The sequence below is a fragment of the Condylura cristata genome, unplaced genomic scaffold (assembly GCF_000260355.1).
Source record: "Condylura cristata isolate star-nosed mole 26May11 unplaced genomic scaffold, ConCri1.0 scaffold00011, whole genome shotgun sequence".
NCBI lineage: Eukaryota > Metazoa > Chordata > Mammalia > Eulipotyphla > Talpidae > Condylura > Condylura cristata.
The window spans coordinates 23,914,467-23,931,193 of NW_004567112.1; the positions used below are offsets into that span (position 1 = coordinate 23,914,467).

Sequence of the window (16,727 nt, forward strand, 5' to 3'; positions counted from 1 at the left end):
TTACCAAGTCCTACTAATGTTCAGTCTCAGTTTTTCTTCTCCCTAGTTTTTTTCCATACCTCCATCCTTCCTTTCCTTCATTTACCACTATTTGAAGGACAGCATAGTTATTTTCCTTTAATTTAACATGATCATATGAATCTTCTTTAAGCACTAATTTGATTATTCCTTACTTGCTTAAGAACTAATTTCTCCCCAACACCTGCCTATAAATTTATATAACCTAAGTCTAACGTACAAGTCTTAAATGGTGCTGTTCTGTTATAGACTCTCTTCTTTCATCTACTAGTTTATTCACCTATCACTAGGCATGTCTTATTTTTTCCAGTCTGCTTTACCTCCTCATGCTCTTTTATTTTGGCTCAAATATTCTTTTTGTAGTCTCCAATTACTAAGTCATTCAGTTTTCACAATAGTATTTTTTTTTTAAAAAAGTAGTATTCTTTATATTTGCTTTTTTGAAATACATGTGTATGATTTATAAATTAAACTTCCTCATAAAACATTAAAATACAACAGTCTCATGTTCTACCTTCCTCATTTCTACCTGAGGCAGCTACTTTCAAATCCAATCTATTTCTTCTAGTAGTATTTTTTTCATATTTCTTTAAAATACAACAAAGCCATGTTTTTTGCTGTCTAGATTTTTCTGACTTCCTTTTATATAAAATAAAGATTTTTGATATCATCCTGTCACTCTCTTTGCTCCCAACGTAAACTTCCCCAATTTCATCTTCTCCATATAGTCTCATTAATAATCAACACTTACACTGTTATTATATAAATACATATACAGATACACTATAATCAAAGCATAGATATCCCCTCATTCTTCTTTCTCTCCTTGGAGTTAGTAATTGCTTTCTTCATCTACCATATTCTCAAAACAGAATCATCAAATCTTACTGGCTATCCTACAAAAGATATGCAGGATATGACCATTTTTTGCCCCTTCTACTATTACCATCTCTTACCTGGACCACTGTGATGTCCTTCCAAGTTATTCCTGCTTCTACCCTTGTCTTGCTTATTTATGCACTGCATATTCTTAACACAATCATCAAAATGACCATTTTTTTAAGCTAAGGTAGACTGTATTTCCTCTAATCTGAACTTTGCAGTAGCTTCTCATTTCACTCAAAGTAAATGACAGTTCTTTTTCTAGCAGCCTACAATGCCCCTAGATTCCCATTATCTCTCCAACTTCATCATCAATCTCTTTCCCTGCTATTCCTCAAACAAGCTGTGTACATACACCCAGTCTAGGCCCTTTCTAGTGGTTGCTACCTGATACAAGCATGCTTTCCCCATTTTATCCATGGTAAACTCAGTGAGACCTATACTCATCATTCTATTTAAAACTGCAACCTGTCCTTCCCCTCCCACTTCTGATAACTCCAACTGTGGCACTTCCTTTTCTCCCTTCTAACATGTTACATTATTTGATGTAAGACTTATTGTATGTTTCTCCTTGAGAAAATATTAACTTCACGAGGTCAAAATCTTTACCAACCTTACCCCCTAACTGACCTCAAACAGCTGGAATGGTGCCTGAACATCTTAGGCACGCAGTACATATTTGCTGAATCAGCGGTTCCCTTTCAGAGTTCTCCATCCTCCTCCTACCATTCTATCAATGATGTACAAAAGGAATATAATGTCAAATGTGTAATTTGAAATATATATTTTAAAATATACCAGTAGGCAAGGTAACACAAAATTTTGTTTTGTGTACTATTAATTTTAATTAATTTTGTTTATGTATTAAAATGTATTGAGCAACACATTTCTGTATTAATTTTCATTTAATAAGAAATTCCCATTTAATGGGAAAATACTAATACTGTTTCTGGTTTTAATTTAAATAAAATCTGAACCTCTGCTCCTCAGGAGCACAAGCGTCACCCCATATGTGCAGCAGCTACACTGACTGATGGCTGCTTGACAGACAGCACCTGCACAGACTCTGTTCTGGAGCCTGCTGCACAGCCACCCTCCTCCTTCACCTCTCTCCCACGCTCCATTCCCTTCCTTTTTCTTGGAAGGGAAAAGAAAGATCCAGCACACCCTCTAACAGCCTGGGAAAGGGCACACAGGAGTAAACCTGTTGCTATTTGTGTAGCAGACACTGATATCTACTAAAGAAGCTTTAATCCACTTTATGTTCAGGAGCAATATGTCCAGTCTGGGGGATAAATTATGATTAGCTAAGGCATTTCAAAACCCTATACCACCATTTTACCTAACAGTTGGGCTAGTAAGAGAAAGCCAGCTGGGGGAATCCTTTGGTAAAGATTTCCCTATTAATACTCCTAGCGTTTTTTAGGAAAGTGATGCAAAAGGAATGTGGAGAATAAAGTATTGTAATCTAATCATACAATAATCATAATAGATAATATCTCTAGTCTTAGGAAATATGCAATCAAGTATTTTAAGGTAAGGGGTCAATGATGTATGTAACTTACCCTAAAATGGTTAAAAAAAGGGGTGAGCAAGCATGTACATGATAAATGTTAATAGATGCATCTGGGTAAAGAGAATACAAGTGTTCCTGTACTACTTTTATTTTGGTGACCTTTTGTAAATTTTAAACTATTTACAAATAAAAAGCTAAAATATATATATCAAACTTTAGTCAAGGGATCAGATTTGATTAAATAGTGACTGTATTCCTTCAAGTATCAGACAGTCAAAACCAAAACAATTCATACAAACCACAGTTTAAAAAGTAGCAGATGATAATTGATAACTTATTTTTTATAAAATCATTGGGAGAAAACTTTAATCATCAGGGAAAGTTTGTTCTCCTCTGAATTATTCAAATCAAGGTTACCATTATAAGCTAGGTGATTTGGGGATGGTGGTTGGGGATGTCATAGGATGCTTAGCAGCACCCACCAAGTCGTAAAAAACAATCTGGCAATATCTGGGTATACTTGGGCAAAATCACTCCTGTTCAAGAAACACCAGCATAAACCCACCTAGTAGAAGCCGTGCTCAAGACTTCCTTAGGCCAGTGGCTCTCAAAGGTTAGCACAAGTCAGAATCACCTGAGGGTTTGGCTACTAAAGGCAGCTCCACTCTCAGTTTCTGAATCTGAGGTGGAACCTGAGAGATACTGTTTTGAGGACCACAAATTGAAAACCACTAGACATTTACCTGTGGACAAACTACTCATCTCTTAGGCATTAAATTGAAGATATCTGAAATCTAAGACTTGCAAACCCCAATTTATAAAATGATGGACATGAATAGCACATGGACATGAATATTATCTGGAGAATATCGGCTTCTACTTCTAGATGTATTCTTACCGAAAAGCACACAGTTGAAGGCCCTCCCTGGTGGTGCAACAGGTTAGGACACAGCACTGCAAGCTAGCCCCAGCCACCTCAGTGCAAGTTTGATCCCCAGCCCTGGAGGTGATCCACATGATGTGGCAGATCTCTCCTCTCTCACCTTCTGCTCCCCTCAGCAGTGTATTTCAGTCCACCTGCCTGTTCTATTCCCCACTCTGTCTCTGGTGAATCCTCTCACTGCCCCTGAACCTCTGGCTTGTACCCCAGTTCTGTATGCATAAATAAATAAATCTTTTTAAAAAAATGGCACATAGTTGATCTGAAGTAAAACTATGGTAGGAATGGTGAGAAGAGGTTTAGTGGTGAGAATGCCTGGCTTGTAGCAAGGGAGTGACAAGAGTTTGCTGAGACTTCAGGCAAATCGTGTCACTTCTATAAATTTCAACTTTCTAGTTCGGAAAAATGGGCTTGGATTAGGAGCTGACAGACTACGTCCAGCTTTAAAAACAAATGATAAAATTCTTAAGTAAATGTATTATTTAAAGTCATTCTTTATGTTTTACTGAATGTACAATCTTTTCAAGTATATGCTAAATTAATAACAATGAATAGTACCAAGATTAGTTTCCCTACTAGATCTGCCCTCTTGCCACTACCATGTAGCTCAAAAAGAAGTACAATAGACACTGATAGTAACTACAGGTAATTCTGAGCTACCATCTTTAATTTCTACCATCTTTAATTTGGAAATATATTTCTTAAATATTTAACATGCATGGCTTATTTTTTAATTTCTCTTAGATTTCCTTAAAAAGAAAATGAAAATTATAAAATTCATAAAACCTGTTTTAATTGGGTCAAGGTGCCAATATATAAATATGACGTGTAATAAAAATTACTAACCACTTATTTAATTTACTTGAATTAGTTGAACTATTAAATATTTTCACTTACCTCAGCATTTCTAAGGGATTTGTCTCATGTACTTGGTTGCCACACCTTGGACAGTCATTGCTATCTTCAAAGTGCTGTACAATACAAGTCTTACAGACTAAGAAGAAAGAAGATGGGGAGTTAATTGAACTACGGTCAAACTAAATGCAATTAGAAACAGCCCTTAAAATTACTACTAGAGGTGGCCCTCCCTGGTGGCGCAGCGGGTTAAAGCACTGCACTGAGAAGCTAAAGCCACTTCCGCATGAGTTCGATTCCCGCCTGCCCCGGAGGTGACCACATGGCGTGGCAGACCTCTCCTGACCCGCCCGCTGCTCCCCTCAGCAGTGTACTTCGTCGATCTGACTGTTCTGCTCCCCACTCTGTCTCTGGTGAAGCCTCTCACCGCCCCTGAGCCTCTGGCCTGTACCCCAGTTCTGTATGTACAAATAAATAAAATCTTTTAAAAAAAAAATTACTACTAGAGGTAAGGTACTATTCTTTAAGCACACTTTATAAAATCTTAAAATCATAACCATCAAAAAATATCTAGCTCAAAATAAGCTTACTTCCACTAAATGAAAAGTATATTTGTTTATTTATATGTTTATTGGTTTTTCTTAGTTATATTCACAAACCATGTAATTTATTCATATAAATTGGTGTTTTTACATAAAGCAATACTAGGAGGTGGGGATCCAGAGATGAACAAAAGTCCACACCCATATGGAGCTTGTACTCTTATTTGGAAAGGCAAACAAAAAATTTTAGATAGTAGTGATCATTACAAAACACAAAAAGGTGGAGAGTTGTGTGCTGGCAGCTGCCAGCTATTTTAGACACTGACAGGACTGGACTTTTGAAGGTAACAGCTGATAGGGTGTTTTTGTTGAATGAATTGCAGTTTCGATACCTTTTTACCATTACACAGCTGTTCGGGTAATCGGTTCACTAATTTTTCCAAAATATGGATGAAAGATAATTAACAGAAAACTTACACACACAAAAAAACCAGTTAAGATACATATACATCCCTTTTTCCTCAAACCTCTTGGCCCCTAAAAGATTCCAAATGTCTTTTTAAAAATCAAAATAATGTTTAGGGCAGGACTGGAGCAGATCCAGAGGAATGGTCCAAAATAATGTTTGGAAAGAGAGGGATGTCTTGTAAACTATACTGAGTGGAGAACAAAGAGACTGAATTCCATTAGAAGAGTGCTGGTATTTGCTCTTTTCCCAGGGATACTAGATAAGCTTCTGAAAAGTGGGGAAAGCAAAAAAAAAAGGGTAGATAAGAACAAGAATGAAGAGATATTACAAATGGTGGTCCTGTCCTGAGACTCTGACCTTGCCCCTGAGCCCTGATCCTTGCATTTCAGAAGGGGCTCAGGCATTCCAGTTGTTTGCCAACCTTGGCCAAACAGAGAGGCACATGGTATGCTTGGAGTTTGACCTTGTCCTCATGTGGGTCAGGCAAAGACTATGCGTAGAGAGGATCCCTAAACAAGGGCAAAGATACAAGTCTTAGTTGAAGAAAGAAATATAAGGCTCACTCATCAAAGGTGTACAAGACAGCACTAGTGCCCAAGGCCCTGATGGAGAAGTTATAATCTACATTCTAGACCTGTAAAATGTGATAGCTTTTAGTAAAATATGACTCCTGAGCACTTGAAACGTCCCTAATTCAAGCTGATAGGTGCTGTAAATGTAAAATGCACACCAGATTTCAAAGACTTGGTATGAAACAGTAGTATTGTTTAATATTAGACATGAAAATTATACTATTTTTGTATAATGGGTTAATAAAATATACTAATTCCATTTGTTTCTTCTTAAAAATATTGTTAGTGTGACTTCCATTAAAAAGGAGAGGTTCCATGTTCCCTGCCCTACATAATGAAGGGTAGAACTAAGCAGAGAGAAGTTTTAAAGGCGACGTGGGAGTGAAACATGGAACAGAGAGACGTGAAGAAGACATGCCTTGGACTTACTCAGAGACAAGGGGAACATGGAAGAAAACGTGGAATCGAGACATGTAGAAGAGACACGGGTTAGAGTCCCATTGGGAGGATAAAAATGGTAGCCACCACCTTAATTTGTACTGTTTTCTTTCCCTTCATCCAAGACTGGACTCTTCTGCCTCTTTCTTATGGTTCCCTAACAGAGGATGCCTTAGACTTATGGTAAGTTTTCTGGCTTCAGCAGCCTTGCTTTGGGTCAACCGTGTAAAGGAATTTACCCACAAAAAGATAGCTACCTTTGGATGTTTTACTGGGAAACTATTACTCCTTCTTCTCTATGTACGCTAGCCTATTAAAGTTCTTTCACTGAGAGTATGTTTTATTTTGATGCAGTACATGACAGAACCTCTTCAGAGTGTGAAGGTTTGGAGATGCCCATCACTTCTGCACACGAACAGTGTGAACACCGGAATATTTAAAATCGTGCATGTGGCTCACATTTTATTTCTAGTGAACAGCTCTGTTCAGAGGGAGACAAAACCCCCCTCAAAGAAGTGAATTGCTTTACATCAATATTTAAAACATTATCATATTCCACTTCTGCAGATAAAAAGAGATCTCCCCAAGTTTGGTAACCTGCTTACCTTGATGAATGGTAGCATAGAGACTTAAATCTAGATTTTCTGATGTGAAATCAAACTTTAAAATTTTTTTTTTAAATCTTACCAAAAAATAGTGGAAAAAACCAAGTGCCCCAAAATAGATGACTAGATCAAGATGTGGTATATAACACAATGGAATACTATTCGGCAACCAAAAAGGATAAACGCACCATTCACAGCAACATGAAAACAGGTGGAATGGATTATGCCCAGTGCAATAAGCCAGAAGGAAAGAGAAAAATATCTGATGGTTTCAACTACAGGAGGAATAAAGGGGAAACAAGTAAGAGGTCAGGAAAAAAATTAGTAATAAGTAAATAACAAAACTGGTAGGAAATTATAAATCAGAGATTCTGCAAGAAAGAGGGAGGGAGAAGGATCAAAACAGGGGCAGAAAGAGTACAAGAGACTATGATGATGGTTCAATGGGCGAATTTGTGGTGGGAATTTATGGGGATTACACCTGAGACAAGGGAAATATTATACAAAAATGAATAATGATGTAAAAATATACACATATAAAGAATGGCTTTCCCCTTGATTTGAGAGCCCTACATATATCAGTATTTATAGAATTGACCTCCTTTTCAATAAATATTTTATACAAAATAACCTTTTAAGCAACTTTTATTCCTAAAAAAAAAAGTGTATCTCCCACATGTTAAAAAAAAGTTATTAAATGAAACACAACCTTATACAAATTTGAAACTGAGGAAGTTCAAATCAGAAGTTCAATGCAACTGAAAAAAGTCAAACAAGGTTTTGCTCTCTTAGATGCTCAGAAAGTTTGTCACTACAAAATTGATTTGATTTATACTTACTATAAAACACATTTTTTTAAGTATCTTAAACATTTACTGTCAAGCTTTCTAACTATTTAAATACTGGCTGACTCAACTCATTCAAGAATGTTAAGATCCCAGTCTGCAGTTAGGACTGTGTACAGGGATGAACTAGAGTCTGGTCTCACCAACCACTCTATGGACATATGCAAAACACCTGGGTCAAAGAGGACATTAGGCTATGATATATATTCCCAGTTGAAAAAAAAATTAAATAGAAATGAATACTAACATTTAGTGGGCATTACCCAAGTATCAGGCACAGGAATCTGTCAGGATTATAACATGGACTGTATCACCTCCTTGGCAAATGAAGGTAGTAGGACTGTTAGGCAGGAACAGGCAATTCTTAGCTGTGCAGCAAAGAGGGCTTCCATCTCTGTATAGCCCCAGGCATAAAATCCAAATCACTATGCAAAGCATCTTAAAAGTCATTGACATTTGGTACCTTGCAATAAAGATTTCATATTTAAAACTGATCTTTATATTTAACCACAAGTACAAACTTCTGCCTAAAGCTTACCACATAAAATTCTATTACCATTTACTGGACTTGAACTAGGTTATTTTAAGAAAATAGTTATGTGATCTCAAGCAGGGGTTCTCAGATTTAGATAGGGAACATTTATTTATGCATACAAGAGCTGAGATGTATAGGGGGCTGGCTGAGAGGATCCACCAGAGACTGAGGGAAACACAGACGGACCGACAAACACTGCTGAGGGGTGCAGTGGGGGAGACAGGAGAGGTCTGTCTGCTGTGCCATGTGGGTCAGCTACCTGGCTGGGGATAAAACTCATGCTGCACAGGCTGCAGATTGCTTCATATTACCCAGACTTAACCCCTTATACCACCAGGTAGGCCTACCACAAGAATAGATTCATGGGCTCTATTCCCAACTAAATCAGCTTTTCTTTTTAAATTATTTTTATTGGGGTAATCTTGGTCTAAAGCACTGTATGTATATGTTTTAGGGTTTAAAATTCAAAATTATTTAAATGCATGTTATCATACTACACCTACCACCAAAGTACCAAAATTACCTCCACCATAACCCATTGGGGTCCCTACCCCCTTTGCTGCTCAGCAGCCACTCTCCCTCTTGAGGTAGCCTCAGTTCTACAGTAACATTACAAGGGTTTGTTTGGTTTGCTTTGTTTCCTTATATTCCCCACAAGTGAAATCATCTAGTTTTTGTCTTTATCCATCTGACTTATTTCATTTAGTATAATCCCCTCAATATTACCCATCCATGTCACAAATGGCAAGATTTTATCTTTTTCTGTTTTTATAGCAGGCTAGTATATCATGTGGCTATACCACATCTTTATCCATTCACTCGTCCTTGAGCACTTAGATTGTTTCCATAACTTGGCTATTCCATAACAAGGAACTTAACAGTGCACATATCCCTTTAAATTAGTGTTTGTGCATTCTTTGTATCCTAGCTATTTAGGAAAGGGGCTGCTGGGTCTGTCCGATATTAGCACCAAGACTACTAACTTTGCAAAATTCTCTCACTGATGCAGTCAAAAGATGACTAGGAACTCAAGCAACAGAGGCCAGAAGCTGGCCACAAAATCCTTACTGGCCAGTACATCTGTTATGTTACCCCAATCCAGGCTTGGCCCTTTGCCAAATTATAAAAAAAAAAATCACTTTATTATTCACTAGTAGGATAACATTGTCATAGGATAATACTATGCGATTGACACTTTTCCTGTAATGCAGATGTACCTGACAAGCCAAGAAAAAACAATATAGTTGTTCAAGAAACAAGATAACTCTGAGCTAGACCGCCTAATTCTGAATCCCAGGTATTCCATTAGACAAACTGACTTTATGGTTTATATGTTCAAGGGAGATCAGAGCACTTATCTCATGTAAATTCTTGAGTTCTTGTAACATGTATAAACAAGTGTCTGATAATTGTAAATACTCAATAAATGTGAGCTATCACTATAAATCAGATCACTGGGTAAGCATAAAATTACAAGGAAAATCAGTAATCAAGTAATGAATGACATCAGATTAGGATTAGTTTGATACAACCATTTCTAAAAACAAGTTATCTTGCTATTGGAACTTGAACTGTCCATTATTGTTAGTTTTAATTCTCTAACTATGCCTGCCTTACAGACAGTCTTGCAATTCAAGTGTATTTACATATACTACTTCACCTAAATGGGAATGGCCCATCTTTTCACCTTTGATAGTTCTTTTTCTGGGGTGGAAAGTCCAAGATTGAGTAACATTTCTGTATTACAAAGTTCCTTTCTTAAGTTTGTATGTTTAATACAATTCCAGCATCGCCTCACCGGCCCAGGATACTTGCTCTGTTAAACTATTAACTCTGGCTAAATCCACTGACATACTCTGCTTCCTCAGCTGAACATTGTGGGATGAAAATATATACCATGCTGATAGATCTCTCATCCTAAATCCATGGCAAATGGGTCTTCCATTTGCTAGGGAATTGTACTCAAAGCTCTAGTTCATTATGCTCCTCACCAATAATTTATTCTTCTCATTTCTCCTCAAAACCCTCCAACCCACCCTCCCCTCCAGTGCTCATTCTTCACTGAATTTGTACTACCACACCGATCCCCTAACTAGCACCCTTTGTACCCCCTTGTTTCCAGAACTTCTGTGTACCTATCTGCAGTCAATCTTTGTTCTGTGCACTAGATCCCCTTGCTCCAGAACTACACTAATGTTTAGCTATTTATCAAAGATGCTCACTAATATTAAAACATTTTTCCCCCACGACAAAAACATTCAAACTGATGATCCTACTGCTCTGTTGTCAGCTATTATTCCATATTCAACTTCTCTTTACTCACTTTAACTCTTTTCTTCTCATCCTTTACCTTTAGTGAAGTGAAATAATTACATAGACTACAAAGATCAAATCAGGAACTAAAGATATTTCCATCCTGTCACACCTATCCAGACTTTTCTTTGTTACTGCTCACTCCATTGAAATGGTCCCAAGGACTTCCTGTGCGTGTGTCAGATATTCAGGATTCAGAAGCTACCTCTAGCATGTTAGCTATGCTACTGGATCTTTTCTCTTATTTCTGAGAAAACATAACTAGGGATGAAGTTCTCATCTTGCAAATCTCTTGCACAGACTATGTCTACCAATGTAGACAACTAAAGTACAACTAAACAACTAAAGTACTAATAATCACCTGTTGAAAGATTAGACAATATTACCCAACTAGAAGGAGTCTGTAAGATAACAAATGTAAAGATCAGGGCCCCATAAGACAGTCAATGAATAACAGTTATTATTTTAAACTTTTATGAGCAGTTATTTTAATGACTATGATTTAAAGTACAAAAATATCCAAAAGATGTTATTATTAAAATATCTGGTCCACAGCAGTGCTTCTCCAATTGTCTCGTACCACAGAATCACTAGAAAGCTTCCTAGTACATGGACTACAGGCATCCTCCACAAATTCTGATTCAATAGGTGTATGGTAGGGTCAAAGAATCTGTACTTCTAACAAGTTTTTAGATATTACTGCTGGTAGATAGTGCTAGTCTACATATTGACTAACAAGTAAGTGTATGTCACAATGACTTTTAAAATATAGCGAATTCTTTGATATGTTGATGCTCAATATTTTAAATTCTTCTATATTTATACTTAGTCATAACATGGTAAAATTTGTTTTTGAACAAGTTTTTCCTTCACTCTGACAGAGTACCACATAAAATCACCAAGTCCTTTACCCATCACATCAAATGCATTAAATTACTAACTAGTCCTTTCTTTGTATAGTTAAATGTTTAAGTACAACAATGTGCTCTTCCAAAAACTTCATTCTTAGTTAAGCGGTTACTGCCTTATCTCCAAATGGGCAGGAAGAAGCAGCTTTCCTGTCTTGTTTTTCCAAAAAAAGCTGCTTTTTTTTCTGAGAGAAGAACCATTAGATTCTTTAAGTGTTTTCTAACTATAAAATAGTAAAGAACCATTGTACTGTATTCCTTAAATTTGAGCTGCTGTAACAATGCTCCTTTGTTCTTAAATCAAGTGAAAAATCTTTCAAGTCACTAACCTATCCAAACACCAACAAGGACACTGTAAGCAACCTCAAAAAATTTTCCAGGACCCTGATATTTAAGAGTTAGATCATCCCTTAATCTACAGTCCCAGTATAGCACATCTTCCTCTTTCTCTTCCAATCTAAGACCTACAAGGCTCTTACCTATATTCTAGGACAATTTTTAAAATTTGTAATTCCTAACAGACAATGCCTACATGCTTTTAAGCATATGCAACTTTGAAAGGATATACACAAAATGAAATAAGTAACTCATTTACTATTTATTCATGTAAGATTTTTATTAAACACAAATTACCATACTAAGGATATATTTAACCCAAATCTCTGTGGTAATAGGTGCTTCATATATCTTGAAAGAGCTGAGTTTTAAAGGAGGGGTACAGAATGCTAACCAGCCATATAAGAGAAGTACATTTCAACCACAGCTGCAGCTGAACCAGTTATGTGTATGTATATGTGTGGTAGGTGGATAGGGGAGGAGAATAAAGGCAGAACTTATTCACAGCTAAGTGGCTTTAATTTATCCTGAGCAGAAACATAACCCTAGGAAATTATGGGGTACAATGAAGATAAACTCTTTTTAAATGATCACCTCTTTGCTACAGTTTAGCAAGCAACTGAGGGCCTGAATAAACAGACACCAGGTAAAAGTGAAGGAATGGATTTGAGAAACAGTAAATCAGGCAGGACTTTGTCTCCATTTTGTTAGTGAGGGTAAGGAATCAAGTGTGGAGTACATTTTTTGCTTAGCACACTATTCATTCATTTTCATGTACATGGAGCTTCAAAGTCATATTATGTGACTTTGGGACAACCCAGTGAACATTCTGGAGGATTTTGAAGCATAGAAGAAAGGACTATGCCAGAAATAAAGTTTGGGAGATTATCAGTATAGATAATTGAAGTCTTAGAGTAATTGGGTTCATATTAAAAAAGAAAAAGGTAGAATCAAACACTGGGTAGACAGTTCTTCTTGGTTTAAGCAAAGGTCTGTTTGACAGATTTTAAGTAGCAAACGTGTCATTTTTTACTACATCTAATTTTACTACATCTAATATGCCTCAAAGAAAATTTTGTTCCAGAAGGTCTAAAATCTATCGTATACAAATAGAAATTGGAGAATCTGTGCTTCCATTACATCTTCCAGATTTGGCAGTATTTTGTGGGAAAATCCAAATATAAAAACAAAGCAAAATAAAACCAGTGTGAACTATGTCCAGGTACTATGTTTGGAGCAGTGGAAAACATGAAAATGGAAGTTAAAGTCCCCACTCTAGAGTAGCCACACCCTATTGGTTTAATCTCCAATCAAGAGCCACAATTCAATCACACTTCTGCTTGCTTGGCCCCACATCCCATTACCATGCGGTAGGCTCATAATCTTCCAACTGACCTGCATCAAAAGGATTCTAAATGATTTGCTATTCCAAAATCTGCCAACCACATTTCTACCTGAAGGTCTATGTACTTGTTTTTCCTTCTGGACAGAATGCTTTTTTCATATATCCACAGGGTTTAAGCCCCTCAAGTTTCTGTTCAAATAACTGCAAACTGAGGCTGACCCATACCCCACCTCTCTTATCTACAGTACTTCACTCCTCATCGCAAAAGCATTGATCATTATCCAACATATTTAGTATTGTTAGTTTCTACTACTAGAATATAAACTTACTGAGAGCTGAGATTTTTTTTTAACTCCCTTGTTCACTGTGGTATACTTTGTGCCTAGAGTGGTGCCTGACAGTCAGTTCCATGACAATTTAACTGATAAATTGTCCAAGTTGAATAATGACAGCAAGCAACAGTAAAATACTACAAGACAGTTCAGTTTTGCTAACTAATCCAATATCACTTGGAGAGATTTTTGAAAATACAGAAGTCCATCAAAGGACCCACCAAATTTCTCAAGCTGGAGTTCTGGGCTGGGAATGTTTAAATAGCTTTCTCGGTGAATGGTTTTTTCTAGTGAAATACATATAACAAACAATTTGCCATTTTACCCATTTCCAGATGATTCTTTGTGCACCATGTTTAAAACTACTGGAATATAATTAGTCAGGTCAACAAAAAAGAATTTGAAAGGTATAACATTTTAAAAAAGATACCATGTTATCTTAGAAAGGGCATGAGCTTTGGAATTGAATACAGGTCTAACACTCATTAGCTGTGAGACTGGGTAAGTTACTTAACATTAGTTTCCACAAAATGGAAAACAACCTCTTACACTCTCTTGCCCCACAATCACACCAAGCTACTTCAAGACTACAGTAAAGCCTTGAAATAAAGTATACAAAATATCCTCCTTGGTGCATGTAACATGCATTCATTACTAGACTCACTTCACTTGAAATGGGAAAAAATTTATGCTGGCTAAAACACAAAAGCAAGTGAATCCTGGTATAAATGCTAGAAAAATGCCTTTTCTTATTCTCTGGGACATAGAAGAAACAATTTAGTATTTCCATAGGCAAGTATTACAACAGTGAATCTCAAACGTGAGCATGCTTGAGAATTACCTGGAGAGCTTGTTAAACATTGTGCTGGGCCCATCCCTAGTTTCTAATTCAAAAATCCTGGGGCAGGGCCCCATGATTTGCATTTGTAACAAGTACCAGGTGACCCTAATGCAGTACAAAGAGTACAACGTTTCAGATGTATTAGATTATTTGATTTCTTAATAAGACAATGAATTAAATCATGCCTATCCTACCCAAAACAAAACCTGAGGAGATTAATTCCTTTAGGGTAATTTTTAAAAATAAAAATCTAAACGTTTTAAAAAACACAAACAATAATATGCAAACAATAAAATCATAAATTTTAGAATTTATGACTTTTAGATAAGTTTATCTATTGATTTAATACAAGAAGAAAATCCATGCCACTAAGAGCCCAATGACAAATTCAAAGTCAAGATAATTTCTGGAATACTCACTTTTTAAAATATTAAAATCTAGATAAAACCCAAAATGTGGCAGTTTAAAAAGCACAAGTATAATTTACAACTTCCCATACCTGACATAAAATACTTACAGGTATGGAGACATTCCGTCACTGTGGTTGGCTTGATAAGATACCCTTTGCAGATATAGCAGGTGATGTAAGGATTGAAATCTTTCACCAAGTGTTTCCTTTGAGTAGCCATTCGTGATTAGTTAGGAAGGCTTTTAGCAGTACAAGCAAAGAGGGGTATTAAGTGGATGAAAGTCCGATCCCAGGAATTGGTGTGAAGTACCCAACTGGACGTCCTGAGGCATGGAAACTATCATCCGGATTTATCAAGAGATTGATGGTCATCACTCCTTTTGGTTGATCCGCTTTTCCATATCTGTTTCCATGACCATTTAAAAAAGATAAGACAGTATTAAATTTCTTATACTGTATAAATATTATTTGTATATTACATTCAAATTGTGCAAACAGGTGAACAGAACATTTCCCTCATTGAAATATTAACTTGTAAACCTAGAATTTAATTCGGAATAATGACAAGTTCATCCAATTCTGATGCTTCACCTCTATACAGATGGCATAGAAGACTTAGCTACCTGTTTTGACATCTTTTTCAGCAATGCATTTTAACTATCTGCTTGACTGCTATTAGGAGTTCTTGCCAAATACAAGCTGAAATAGTCAAAAAATGCAGCACATTATCAGTGTGCTCCTCATTTCTTCTTTGTGCCTCACATCCAGTCAGGTCAAGTTTGATGTCTTTTCCATTTCACCCACTGTCAATCTACCTGTATAATGCCTTCCCACCTGCAACCCATCTTATGTTCTACTACCAGGTTTAATTTATTCTATCACTTTGGGGAGAACCCTCATGTCTCTTTACAAACAGAAAAACATTTGAATTTCTCAGCGTGTCAAATGAGACCCTCCACAGGCTGGCCTTGACATCCTTTCTAACACTTTCCTTCCAGCAAAGGGAAGGCACCACTCTCCAGCTGTCTCCTGTAGCCCTTTATTCAACAAGCCCATCCTCCTCTGAGTCTAGATCCTAGGATACACCCTAAGGATACAGTTAAACCCTTTTCCAAAGCTATCCTCAGTGTAATCTCTCCCTGGTGTTTAACCCTTTCTTGTCCTGATACATTTTCCTTTTACTTTGATGTATAGTTACATTCATTAACACCTCCATTAGACCTCAAAATCTTTTGACAGAAACAGGCAGCATTTAGTAAATGGCTGAAATGGGCAATGATACTTATCCTCTTCCCACCCTGTTTCTTAACTCTAAAATGAAAAAAAAAAAAGTACCAGTCTTGTAGTGTGATAAGAAACGAGAGAATACACACAATGGTGGCACACTGTAAAACCTGAATGTCATTAAGTTTCTCCCAAGTGTTTAGAAAGGTTAGCTTGCAGATAAGTTAACAAACAAAAAAGTTTTTTAAAGGGTTCTTAGCAACTATGTCCTCTTAGAAAAGACAACATGGAAGAAGGTGTTGGATTCCTAAGTTAGTTCTATGAACAGGAACTTTTCTCCTATTTTAACTTAGCACACAGGTAAGGAAGCATAAAGCAGTATTATTACACTGCATACAGAGTAAGTTCTGGGTGTAATCATCCTATCCATCGGCTCGGAATTCGTGTTCAGAGTGTAACAAAAAGAGATCACAAATAACAAACATGGGGTCGCGTTCAGAACCTCAGCCCTGCGTGACTGCAAGACACGTTAATATATCTGTGCAGGGCCTCTGCCTTTCCCACAGGTTTGCCCTGAAACTCCAAAGACAAAGTCCTCTGAGAGAAGAAACGCTCGGTCTGGATATGGGGTGGGGTGAGGACAGTAAGCCGCCGAGCCTTGTCACCAAGACAGTTAAAGGAAGCATGTACCAGCAGCGACGGGTGGGGGCGGGAGGGAACTTTTTCCGCGTCCGCCAGCGGGACCCAGCGGCCGGCCCTGGGCGGTCCGAGCGCAAGTCCGCCCCGCCCGCCTCGCAGGTGC

General features: G+C 37.1%; 1 protein-coding gene across 3 annotated transcripts in view; it reads right to left on the reverse strand.

Annotated features, from left to right (window-relative positions):
• The window catches only part of PCGF5 (polycomb group ring finger 5), a 53,293-nt gene that overhangs the window by 27,850 nt on the left and 8,716 nt on the right, over window positions 1-16,727 (reverse strand). For all 3 annotated transcript variants that reach the window (XM_012723946.1, XM_004680633.2, XM_012723945.1), the window contains exons 2-3: window positions 14,810-15,104; window positions 4,254-4,350 (exon numbers count right to left, since the gene is read on the reverse strand). In XM_012723946.1, the coding sequence (XP_012579400.1) occupies window positions 4,254-4,350; window positions 14,810-14,921 (209 nt within the window). In that variant the 5' untranslated portion in view covers window positions 14,922-15,104. The remainder of the gene's footprint in view (window positions 1-4,253; window positions 4,351-14,809; window positions 15,105-16,727) is intronic.